At 39.1% G+C, this 11,900-nt stretch overlaps 7 protein-coding genes and 1 non-coding gene across 10 annotated transcripts; 3 read left to right on the forward strand and 5 right to left on the reverse strand.

Annotated features, from left to right (window-relative positions):
- Positions 1-20: 20 nt before the first annotated feature.
- LOC117792423 lies at positions 21-653 on the reverse strand. Its single transcript, XM_034632573.1, has 2 exons — positions 501-653; positions 21-430 (listed from the first exon to the last, which is right to left on the reverse strand). Exon 2 carries the CDS (start codon positions 394-396, stop codon positions 34-36), a length of 363 nt encoding a protein of 120 aa, XP_034488464.1. The 5' UTR covers positions 397-430; positions 501-653; the 3' UTR covers positions 21-33.
- A 33-nt stretch (positions 654-686) lies between these two features.
- Positions 687-1,489, forward strand: LOC117792422 (N-alpha-acetyltransferase 40). The gene is made up of 2 exons (XM_034632572.1): positions 687-1,159; positions 1,220-1,489. Exons 1-2 carry the CDS (start codon positions 783-785, stop codon positions 1,455-1,457), a joined length of 615 nt encoding a protein of 204 aa, XP_034488463.1. The 5' UTR covers positions 687-782; the 3' UTR covers positions 1,458-1,489.
- LOC117792420 (pterin-4-alpha-carbinolamine dehydratase) lies at positions 1,449-2,391 on the reverse strand. 3 transcript variants are annotated; one of them, XM_034632569.1, is made up of 3 exons: positions 2,204-2,391; positions 2,004-2,145; positions 1,449-1,816 (listed from the first exon to the last, which is right to left on the reverse strand). In XM_034632569.1, the coding sequence occupies exons 1-3, from the start codon at positions 2,371-2,373 to the stop codon at positions 1,514-1,516; spliced, it is 615 nt and encodes a 204-aa protein (XP_034488460.1). In that variant the 5' UTR covers positions 2,374-2,391; the 3' UTR covers positions 1,449-1,513. The 3 variants fall into 3 exon arrangements, with proteins under 3 accessions (XP_034488460.1, XP_034488462.1, XP_034488461.1); XM_034632571.1 differs by having other exon boundaries at positions 2,004-2,139; positions 2,204-2,388; XM_034632570.1 differs by having other exon boundaries at positions 2,004-2,142; positions 2,204-2,388.
- Positions 2,392-2,907: 516 nt separating this feature from the next.
- LOC117792424 lies at positions 2,908-3,348 on the reverse strand. The gene is made up of 2 exons (XM_034632575.1): positions 3,296-3,348; positions 2,908-3,235 (listed from the first exon to the last, which is right to left on the reverse strand). Exons 1-2 carry the CDS (start codon positions 3,342-3,344, stop codon positions 3,015-3,017), a joined length of 270 nt encoding a protein of 89 aa, XP_034488466.1. The 5' UTR covers positions 3,345-3,348; the 3' UTR covers positions 2,908-3,014.
- A 187-nt stretch (positions 3,349-3,535) lies between these two features.
- On the reverse strand, positions 3,536-7,728 carry LOC117789496 (proline-rich receptor-like protein kinase PERK9). The gene is made up of 3 exons (XM_034628526.1): positions 7,516-7,728; positions 4,321-4,590; positions 3,536-4,266 (listed from the first exon to the last, which is right to left on the reverse strand). The coding sequence occupies exons 1-3, from the start codon at positions 7,726-7,728 to the stop codon at positions 3,679-3,681; spliced, it is 1,071 nt and encodes a 356-aa protein (XP_034484417.1). The 3' UTR covers positions 3,536-3,678.
- An 832-nt stretch (positions 7,729-8,560) lies between these two features.
- On the forward strand, positions 8,561-8,632 carry Trnad-guc. The gene has a single exon. It is a non-coding gene; the product is annotated as a tRNA-Asp (tRNA).
- Positions 8,633-10,567: 1,935 nt separating this feature from the next.
- Positions 10,568-11,137, forward strand: LOC117790033 (general odorant-binding protein 99b). Its single transcript, XM_034629272.1, has one exon. The coding sequence runs from the start codon at positions 10,602-10,604 to the stop codon at positions 11,052-11,054; it is 453 nt and encodes a 150-aa protein (XP_034485163.1). The 5' UTR covers positions 10,568-10,601; the 3' UTR covers positions 11,055-11,137.
- LOC117790034 lies at positions 11,106-11,555 on the reverse strand. The gene has a single exon (XM_034629274.1). The coding sequence runs from the start codon at positions 11,551-11,553 to the stop codon at positions 11,128-11,130; it is 426 nt and encodes a 141-aa protein (XP_034485165.1). The 5' UTR covers positions 11,554-11,555; the 3' UTR covers positions 11,106-11,127.
- Positions 11,556-11,900: the final 345 nt, after the last annotated feature.

Raw genomic sequence — 11,900 nt, forward strand, 5'->3', positions numbered from 1 at the left:
TCCAAACTAATTTAAAACAATTTTTTCTATTGGTTAACAATCAATCACCTCTTTAATTAACGTCTGCTGCTTACTGATACCTTCACGCAGATCTTTGGCATTTTTCTCTAGTTTTATTTTACATTCTAGTAGCTTTTCTTTATGTGCGTCCAAAGTTCCCTCCATAGTCTCCAGTTTCTTGACTTTTTGGTCATATTCGTCAAACACCTGCCACCATGTTTCAAGGGACAAATTCTCGGGTTCCGTGAGCAGTGCATGCTCAAAAGCTGCACTGCTGCTAGCGTTGGTACTTCCTGCTGGCTGGCATATTTCAAAAGTGTCAATATCAGCGAGCATTTCTTCAACAGTGGGAGCTGCGGGTGGTGGTGTCACCTGTGGTTTTGACTTCTTAAACATTGCAATTAATGGGATATTCGGATTGTTTATAAATCTGAAAGAAAGAACAATCGTTAACGTCAGCAAAAAATTCGTTTTTGTGCATGTATATTGACAAATCCTACATTTCTGCACCAGTGCTTGTATGTAAAAGTCTTCTGCCCAATCCAACTTTCGTAATTTGTAAAAATAAATTTAATTTAACTTTGTAAAGATTAAAATATCCAAAGTTTGATGAGTTGTTTACTTGTTGATAGACTAGTGTTCAGTAATCTTATTTTTCTCAGAGTTGCATTTCGCATGGATGTTTGTCAACACTGGCTTCCCGCTTTTTAGTGCAACACACGCTCTCTACAACAATCATATAAACAATATTGATTTGCTGTTAATTTATAAGACTGCCAATAATGACAAATCGGGACGAACTAAGTGCCTCTGCAAAGCACAAATCTATAGAAGCTGCTGCACGTGAAAAGAACCCACTTGAAAAGCTGCCGGTACGATGCGATACCTACAAATCGAACACATCGGAGGAGTTTAAACTATATTGCCGCGCCAAAGGCGATATGGATGCCAAGACCCTTAAATGGACATTTAAACTAGCGGAACAGAATGTCGGCCCCTATTACAAGCAACTGAAAATGGGATGGAAGCCCAAAATTAAACAGGCGGAGCTCAACAAGAACTGGGCACGTTTCTTGGTTGCACTGAATCAACAGAATCAACCGGTGGCTTACACAATGTTCCGCTTTGATATGGACAATGGAGATTGCGTGCTCTACTGGTAAATATGGTTATTCTAAAAAGCGAATTTGTTAATTAATGGTTCTGTTTCACGAGCTAGCTATGAGATACAAATCTCGCCAGAGTATCGAAGAAAAGGACTTGGAAAATTTATGATGGAAACACTTGAATTATGTGCGCGCTTCTGGCAGCTGGAGAAAATTATGCTTACCGTCTTAAATAATAATGAAGACTCGTTAATGTTCTTTAAAACACTTGGCTACGCCACGGATGAAACTTCTCCAGACGTTTTGGAGGAGGCTGACTATCAAATATTAAGCAAGAGCATGTTGGGCTAATTATTTATTTCAATAGTTGAGATATATAAACAGAATAGTTTAGAAAAAAAATTGCTTTAACAATTTAACAACTGGGCCTGGGCATCAAAGTATTTGGCCATGCGAATGTCGTTGCTACTGAGGCCACTGACATCGTGGGTGCTCAAAGTGACCTGCACTTTGTTGTAGCAGTTGAACCATTCCGGATGGTGATTCATTTTCTCAGCCAGCAAGGCAGCACCAGTCATGAAGCTGAACGCTTGATTAAAGTCCTTCATCAGAAACTCCTTATAAATAGCATCACGTCCTTCGACCATTGTCCAGCCTGCATCCAACAATGGCTGCAGTTTTTCGCTGCGTTCCTGTTCATTTAGTTTGGCCTGTGTGAGAATTATATGTATTTATGTGAGCAACAAGTACTGACTGTTTATATTGATTGCTTTCGCTGCCCTTGGAATCAAGTGGTGGCCTCGCATGCCCCCAAAAGATAACGTTGTTGAAGTCGAGGTATCAAATTTGTGGTATTTGTTATGCTTATTCATTTAAATGAACCAGATTTTCACTTACCACCATTTTGCGTTTAGTAGCTGCTTTTGTGCTTAATGTGCGTGCTTGTTGTTTGATGTAAGGCCTCCAATTGCCAAGACCTGTTGCTGCTGCTCTCGTTGACGTCGGGTATAGAACTGAGCTCGCATATCTGCTGCTGCTGCTGCGCGCAAACAATCTCAATCTACTCAATCTTGGAGTAAATCTCAGCTTGTACTCACCACCACAATCGTTCGCTCCCTTCTCTCCAACCACTGGCATTCAATGTTTTTGTTGTTGACTTTAAACCGGCGGCATTTACCAACCAAGAAATTGTTGTTCGCTTATTAAGTAGATTTGCAAGTTTTTGAAAGCCCAATCCATGCTGTGCGCATTTATTTGTTAATAACATTCTGCCTAACTGGTTTAAACTGCGGGCGTTTCGTAGTAAAATAGAGTTGTCTCAAATCGTTCGAATTCTATTGAACTAAACCCTGAACTGAACGAACGAACTAAATCCCTGATTTTAGCTCATTTAGTTCAGTGAATGGATCACAAAATTTAATTTAATCAAATTAAAAATTTAGTTGCACCCAAGAAAATTCACCTAATTTGGAATTTTTCTTAATATTGAAGATATAATATTTTGAATTTTTGCAGAATTTTTGTTAGAATTTTGTCGTTATTTTGATATTTTTTTTAGAATTAAATTTGTAACTTTTATCCCCTGTGGGTCGTCAAAATCGTTAAGCTTCAAACCTTCATAAAATATTTTTTCATAATTTCATCAAATTTCGAATTTTAAATTTTCTTAAAGTTATTAATTTATTTCCGAGTTGCATATTTAAATTTGTACTTTACCTTCGCGCAAAATCTACTAACAGAGCTCTGTTAATTGCTGCTTCTTCTTAAAAATAATGGCAGTTACCGCCAGATTGAATTTGAATTTAAATTTGACTGAATGAATTTTGTATATTTAATTGAATATTTATGTAATTTACATATTTGAAAATGTATAGTATTTGGATATTGTGACAGCAATCACAAAGTTATTTATTTATGCAGCATGTTGTCAGATTCACCGTTGCCATAATAATCGTAGTCTGGACTGGCCGTTGAGGTGCCAAGCTTGGGATGAGCTTGTGTTGAGGCTTCCAGCTCCATGACACGACCTGTTGTGCTCTGTGGGATGGCTGTTGTTGTTTTACGCCATCGAAGACTATAACGACTGCGCACAAATGGTGCCTTGGTGGCGACTATAACATTGCCGTAGGCTGTTTGCAGAAAATTGTGCTTAAATGCTAGAAAAATAAATGAATATATATTCCACTTACCCAAGCTTAATAGGCAAAAGCACAGAATCAACAGCACAGTGAATTTCATAGTGCAAAGTTCTAAATGCAAACTGTGCCATTGCCTGCTGTTCTTGCAGCATTTATAGGCCCGCTCTTTGAAAGATACAGATACTCGTAATCAAATCCCCAGAGAAAGGCATCCAGAGATCAACAAACCATTTCCCCAGAGTCCAGTCTACCAAGTTCATTCACCGCAGAAGCGGTATTTATTAATTTATTTTATTTTATTTTATTTATTATCTTTGATGAACACTTACTAAACTTATGGGTAAAACGACATCAAATCGAAATGCTTAAGAAAAAATGGTAATAAATACGTGTATACTTTGAATGGGATAAAACCCATAATGCTACTTAACGCCTTAATTGTCTGTCGTCCTGGGGCGCTTTGGACCGGAAGGTATTGGAGGAGGCGGTACGTCGGGCACATCGCTATTCTTGTTCTCGGAGCCATTTTTGATGTCATCAAAGCTGGGCGTGGAATCCAAGTTGTCCAGAGGCAGTGGTTGCACCTCCGGCTGTGGAGGCTGCGGAGGCTGCACTGGCTGCATTGGTGGTGCAGTGGGTGCCGGACTACGCGTTGGATAACCCTGGCTAGGGTAGTAATCGTAGGGCGGCAGATAATTCTCTCGCTGGCGAACAAATCCCGCCTGGTCATAGATCACCGGATATTGATTGTAGGCATAGGGCGGCAAATGCATGGCCTGGTTATTGTACTGGGAATTCAGTGGAATCAGAACAGGCGGCAGACCCTGTTCGTTAAGCGGCAGAGGTAACTGATCCTTGGCCATAATCTCCTTGGGCTCTGAATCGTCTGCTGTCGGAGATTGAGGTGCCAACTCTGGTTGTGGCGCCGGTTGCCGTTCTGCGGGCACAATGCTGGGCTGATTGGGATCGTAGGACGTGTAGATGGGCGGGTATTGACTACCAGTTGGCAGAGGATACGGTAGCTATAATAGATAATGATCAGTCAGAGCTTACAGCGAATATTTATCTCAACTTACCCGCTCATTAGGCGCCAGTCCAGGCACCAAAGGCTGCCCAAATCTCACCAGTGGTGGACTGTAGAAGCCAAAGGGATTATAGGGTCCAAAGGGTGCATAGCCCGGTTCGTGTATTGTGGGTTGTATGACAGGATATGCCCGACTCGAGGTCAGATTGTCGTCCGTGGTGATTAGGGCATTGTAGACCTTTGGCTTCTTGCGCAGACGACGCGCTCCATGAGAGCAACCGACGCACAGAGCCAGCGCCAATAGCAAGATTGGTAGACCGTACTGTAAATAGATTGGAGAGGGGTTTAGTTGAAAATTGGGCTTTACTCCAATTGTGTACAAGTCCATGATTTGTCACTAAGACATTTAACGCTATTTAATTAATCGCCACATCGATCATCAATCAATGAATTGTTAACAATTGTACAGATTTTTTCTTGGGGCGGCGAACCTTGACGGAAGTCGGGGTTGGGGACTGACTATGGACAGGGAAGTCGGCGCTGGTTTTCTTAGTAATACTGGAAGCTTGGCGCTGGCCACAAATTCGACGTCATCGCCAAGTGTTCATGACTTTCAAATGCCAGTTAAGCGATTGAGAGATCGATTCGCTTCGATCTCCAAGCTACAAGTATTGCAATAGTTTAACTTAAATAAAAACAACAACAACAAGAACAACAATCAACACATGTGCTGCCATTGTTGAGAATTAACTACAGTTCATTAGTTTTGAATTGAAATGTAGATTGTTCCTTTAATTGGATTACTATGAAGCCGATCAAACCGGACAACGGACAACGATCGCATGGGCTGAGCTTTGGAATTTTGAGCCTTTCTGTGATCTGGAGCTTTGGTCATAGGTCCGGTTAAACAAGTTGGCCAGTTGGCATGGAAATGCGCTAGCCCATGAAGTGACGAATACTCAAACGTATGCTCATATTCACTCATACATACACTCACATACTCATACTCATACTCATACTCGTACTGCGATCTGTGACCGAGTTTCCACTGATCTTGATCTTTGCATTTGCTCACGCCTGGCACTCTCAATTGCTTTTGTAATCCGCGACGGCTGTGCTCAGATTACCAAGAGACATTTATGCTGGGCTTCTCCTTCCGCTCTTCTCCTGCTCCTTCTCCTACTCTATCGTATCAGAGTTGGTTAGTAATTGGCTTTGCTTTCCATACATTTCACTTTGACTTTCCTTGCCTTGCCATGGCCCATGGACACGGCTAGAAAGAAAAGCATTCTCCACCCACGCACCAGCTCGTGATTGGTCGCCAAGCATTGCGCCTGCTCCCAGTCTGTCTATCTGTCTGTCCGTCTGTCTATCCGTCTGTCCGTCCATATATTTGTGGGCTTTCAAAACGAACCAAGCGAGCATCAATTGAAAGATCAGAGACCAATTTTCAACGCTTTTCCTTTTGGCTTTTGTGCTCTTGTGTGCGGCAGTGAAATGAATCGAATTGTTTGAAATTGAATCAACAATCCGATCACGAGCGGATCATGATCATAATGCTCATTATGATGCTGATGATGATGAAGTGCAAGTGCACTTCAATGCTCGAAATTGGGGCAGCTTAAGTGCCAAAAGTACGAGTTTTGTGGCTTGTTAAAAGGCAACAACAGCAACAAGAGCAACAACATAAATGTTAGCTGAAAATGATGCACGAGATGCTGCGGGTCGCCTTCGAAGATCACGCTCTTGGCCCTGGATGTGTTTAGGCTTAAAAGTTAAGCTTCAACTGACGATTAACAGCCTTACCATGTGGGTGTGACCAGTTCATTGAAAAATATGTTAGATTTCAAACACAAAATGGCAAAAATTTCACACTTTTTAAAATACAAAGTTATCTATCATTTCAGCTAATAATAAAATAATAATAAAATTGTTTTCAATTTCATTCTCCAATAAGTTGGTAATAATATAATAATACTTTCTATCAATTTATTTAAACTTGATTTTGATAAGTGCAAAAATTAAAGTATAATTATTTCAATTTGATTAAATAAGTTAGGAAAAACACTTAAAAACTTGTATACTTAGTTAACTGTATATCAATTTATTTCAAAAATAAAGATAAGATTATTTTCTTAAATTTGATTTTTAATAAGTTAATGACACAAATTTTTTATACTTGTTTAACATTCTATCAATTTATTTAAAAAATAATAAATAAAAAAGTTTTTTAAACTAGATTTATATTATGTTAAAAAAATCAAATAAAATTTTTTATCAAGGCTTGAATGAAAAGTTCCGGTTCAAGGGGATCCTGAAACATGTGGAACTACATAATATCAGTAAAAAGTATTCGATATAAATCTCAAGATTGTTTTTAGCTATTTTAGGTAATTTTCTAACGAGTGAATGATTTTTAAATTTGTGGCTAGTCCGCTTGACATATTTGATCTCGTTCTTAATTATTTGTTGGCTTGCATTGCCAGTTTGCCCGTTTTGCATGTTAGACTGGGGCTGAGTCAGCCAACTGGCACAATCAGAGTCAGGGCTAAAAGATCAGACCAGTTCAAAGGCAATAAAATGGTTACTAATGTAACCTTAAACCTGGCCCGCACAAAAAGTGAAAGTGCTGCTCAAAATGGGAAGCGTGGGATCTAAAACAAATACCAATACCAATTCCAATTCCAACACCAATAACTTTATCAATGCCCAATCAAGACATCATTTACCTTTGTCATTTGCATTGCCGTCTGTCGTTTAGGATTTTCGTATGCAAGTTGTGTCCGAAGAATATGCGACTTGCAGGAAGCTTAAGAAATGTCCAAAAAAATAACGCATAAATCGCAAACTGCACTGGGATTTTTTTATTTTTTTTTAAATTTATTTCGCTTATTTCTGCTTATTTTATCATATGTTATATATTTGTTGTTGTTCAGTTTGTGGGCACTTTTAAAATGCACAATTTGTTGACGCTACCTCACGACACGTAATGACTTTGAAAACAAGTTGCTATAAATTATATTGCAATATATTCCACATGCAAAACTACGACTAACTAAATGCAACTTAAAGCCAGCGAATCGCACTCTTGTTTAACTGTGCAGCTGACGATAGAGACACGAGTACACGAATACACGAGATACACGAGTTGGCACGAAGGCTGCTGACGTTCAACTGACGGCGGCTGCGCACGCGCGTTTCTTATTGGATTTGAGCGAGCAACTGGGCGGTCTCCTACCTTTTATACCTTTACAGTCAGCAGCGACGCTGACGTCGACGTTGCGGCGCAGTAAATGGCTGCTACCGCTGCTGCTGCGGCTGCCTTTGGCAATGGAGCTTTATGGCGCTCTGCAGGAACTTCTTGCAAATGGCCTAGTTTTGAGGACCCAGCACGGGGTATCACAATTTGATCATTCAGTTTGACAACAACAAGGATTTGTAATATAGAATTTAGAGACATGTATCAAAAAGTAGAGATTATTATATTATTAATTTTAAAAAAATATTTGCTTATCCTTAGCTCTCTAATTTAGTCAATATACATTAATATTAATCGGATCAGATTAGTACTGTAAAAATAAAAATAAATAAATGTAATATTTATTAGATTTAAGCATTGATTAGATTAGTTTGAATTAAAAAGCATCTACTTTTTAGTTTCAGCATATATTTTCTTCAAAATGCTAAGTAAATTTCCAATAATAGATTGTTAGGGTATGCAAACTTCTGTGTGCTCTACTCTACATAACTCATATAAAATACCTTTTGTTGCATTTTGATTACAACGGATTTAATTGCTCTGGCATCGCAATCAATTGGATGCAGTTAACTGAGCGAAAGTCTAGAATAATTTGCGAGAGACTGATCAGCTATTGATCAGAGACCGGCCAGTCACGCCTTCGATTCTAGCCCATAAAAAATGAGCTTAACTGCGAGTAGTTTCACTTTCATTGCAATGTCCAAGAACTGCTTTTCATATTGTGTTTATTTCTGTTGCTGTTGTTTACCTGTTGTTAACGCACGCCCCACACTTTGTTCCAAAACAGCAATTATTCTGTCCCCCTGCCCGGCTGTTTCCCTGCATGATCTTTATACTTTATCTGCCTGTTAGAAGCAAGAAAGGTATATTGGCTTACAGGAACAAAGTGAAACTTTTCTTAGTAAAATCCGCAAATATTTTTAGGTTTATTAAAAGAAACTACAACTCATTCATATCATTTTGTTTGTTAGTCAACGTTAGAACAAGAACCTGCTTTATTTCAAGAAGATATTCTGTCCGACCTCGTTCAACATCCTCGATAGTATAGTGGTCAGTATCCCCGCCTGTCACGCGGGAGACCGGGGTTCAATTCCCCGTCGGGGAGGTGTGGTAATTCACTTTTTTTTTTTTTTAACTATTTTTCAATCATATTTTTAATTGAAAAATCTAACTTAAATACATATTTAACATTCGATATAAGATGTACAGGGTATCAAAGAGTTAGCAATTAGTAATTATTGCCCACTATGTTGTAGACACGTTCACTAACAGAGGTGATAAGTGTCGGTCCGACAGCTGTGTTCCCCACCCACTCTCGACCAGATATGCCGACAGCTCTTGGGTCAATCAACAATTTGAAGATATTTTGTTGTTGTTAGTTGCTTGCAGTTGTTGTGGTTGTTGTTGCTATTGTTATTGTTGCTGTTGCTGCCTCCTGTTGCGTTTTCTTTATTGCATGAACTTTCGCTTTCCCTTTTTACGTTTGCTGCCTGTTTGTTTGATTGGCATAATGAGTCTTTGAACTTTTCGTGGCATCTAGCTCTGGCAGGTAGTAGTTCAGTACTTGTTGTTGTTGATGTTGTTGTGTACCAGGCATGCCTGTAAAGCTTTCTAGTGAAAATTTTCTTAAATCACACCGCATAAATAAATCTGTGTAAATTGTTAGACACAGTATTTTTATTTATATCAATAATTTTAAATAATAATAATAATAATACATTATTTTTATAATCAATTTCGGATCTATTCAGTTTTAAAAACCTAACGTATTAAATGTTAATTTTTAATACTGCATAAAATACTTATTTATTGCTCGCTTGCAAAAGCTAACAGCTTTATAACGTGTGCAAGCGGTTGGTTAGTTATCAACGCTAGATGACGACACATTTTTCTCTGAACGACAGATGGCGACACTATCGCTTTTTATTATAACGCAAGATGGCTGTTCAATTTGATTTTTAAATTTAAAAAAACCGTCATTGCAACAAAAAAAAAACACCAAAAAATCGAGAAGATTCTAACAAAAATTATGCAAAAATTTAAAAATTTCCAGCTCAAAAATGAAAATTCAGAAAAAAGGTTCAAAAATTCAGAATACCCATTTTCGGAAATGTACTTATTTTTTTAAGTAAAAAAAATCAAACCAGATCGGAAATTTTTACCGAGTGGCAGCCTTTGGCTGAAATCGCTGCTGTGGCGTTGGTTCCTTTTTTTGATCGCTAGGTGGCTAATCAGCTTCGGTTGGGCATTCTGATAAAATACGTTAAATTTGTTTCTCCCAATCGTTCTGATTTGCAGCAAATTATATCAAGCGAACCATTTGAAAGGTTCAGCTTAGCCGAGATCATTAATTATCTACTTTTGCGCGTATTTGCCCTTAATTTCTTATGATATTTCATTTATTGAAATGCTGCCGATCAACAAACAAACACAAAACAACAACGAGAACAACAACAGAAAAGGCGATTGGGCCATCATTATAGCACCCAATACGGTCGTACCAATGACATTACTAGACTAACCAAAACTCACAATCCAAATTTTGCATGTACTTTTTTCAATGCATTCTTAAAATTACTTATTCTTTTTTATTAACAAAATTTCAAAAGAACAAATCTTATAAAAAATTGCTGTGAAATGGAAAGTTTGATTATCAAGTGAAAGTAAATAAGCTGATGAGATAATTTGGAATGCCCTGTTTAGCAGTATAGGGTATATTATATTGATTTTTCTTATTTACGTTACTGATAGGAGTAGAATATGCTGGAATTGATTTAAATATTTACTTAAAATATCAGTATTGTGTTTAATTTGTTTACTTATGTGCATATTTGATAGGAGTAGCCTATTTTGGGCTTGATTTACAGGCCTGTCTCTATCTATAAGATGGTCGCAGCGACCTTTAACCGAATGATAAGGCAATCAATAACAAAGCAGTCAATCACTTCTGTATGTTGACCTTAGAAGGTGACTTCCAGCTGTTTCTAGCTGGTAACCTATAAATATAAATGCAATTGCAGCAAAAATTGCAGTTGCAATCCGGAGCATCTTCTTTGTACACGAGTATTTCCACCATGAAAGCTTTCATTCTGCTGCTGACTTTGGCTGTGGCTCTGGCCGATGATCACCATCATCATGAGCATGGCACTGGCTATGTGGTGAAGACCCATGATGATCTGGTTAGATTTCGCAGTGTCTGCTCCGAGCAGGTGCATGCCACCCCGGAAGATGTGGAAAAGTACGTCAAGTGGCAGTATCCGGATGAGGAGAAGACCCGTTGCTACATGAAGTGTGTCTTTGAGCAGTTTGGCTTCTTCGATGCCGAGCACGGTTTCGATGTCCACAAGGTGCATGAGCAACTGGCTGCCGGCATTGCCGTGGACCACACGGATGAGACGCACCAGAAGATCGCCGCCTGTGCGGACAATAATTCCCAGGGCAGCGATGCCTGCACTTGGGGCTACCGTGGAGGCATGTGCTTCATGCGCTCCAACCTGCAGCTCGTGCAGCACAGCGTCAAGGTCTAGACTCCTATAGAGATTACCCTGATAATTGCACACAAGTTCAATTTGTTTTAATTTGTTTTAATAAAATGAATGCTTATTTGTAACTCTGCCGCTGCTTTACATAATCCTTGACCCATCTGCCAAATCGACCCGATGTGGCGCACTTGTAGGCCTCCAAGGCCCACTGTGCTGGCTGCTCCTCCCGTCGCTCTCTATTGTTGCAGTACTCGATGACCAGCATGAGCTCCTCCATTTGCCTGTGGGCCGCAAAGATCTTTGCTATGCGTTTGGCATTGTAGCCCTGCTCGTCCGTCCATAGACCCAGTTGCTCCACCAGACATCTCAGCATGACGGCATCCTCACCAGCAGCTTTAAGCTGACAACTCTGCAGGCTGTCCTGCATTTGCTCCGTTGTGGGCAGCTCCCAGGCAGACTTAGAGACTGCTCCGCCTGCCAGACCATCGATTAGGCCAAAAAGACAGCAGCAGAGCAACAGACGCAGTTCCAGTTGACACATCATGCTCAATCGACAGTCAACACATTGAAAATGGTGCACGTTGCGAATCTCTTCTATATATAGAATCACACCGTTGACAAACCAGTTTCGATTAAAGCGTCGGCATTGACATTAACCTAGAATTCATGGAAATCTAATTGCTCTCATTATGTCATCATAGTTTCGGTCAATGTACGTCGATTCTAATAACCAGGCCTACACCGAACTTGACACTTCTGTTATAATGTTGTTCAAAAGACAAATTGTAACTGAAATTATCAAAAGAGATTTTTTGTTTTTGTTTTATTTTACTTATTGTTGTGCTTTATTTCTCTTATTATTTTACATTCATTAAAGCTATATATAATTTA

The sequence above is a fragment of the Drosophila innubila genome (genome assembly GCF_004354385.1).
Source record: "Drosophila innubila isolate TH190305 chromosome 3R unlocalized genomic scaffold, UK_Dinn_1.0 2_E_3R, whole genome shotgun sequence".
In the NCBI taxonomy this organism is placed as follows: domain Eukaryota; kingdom Metazoa; phylum Arthropoda; class Insecta; order Diptera; family Drosophilidae; genus Drosophila; species Drosophila innubila.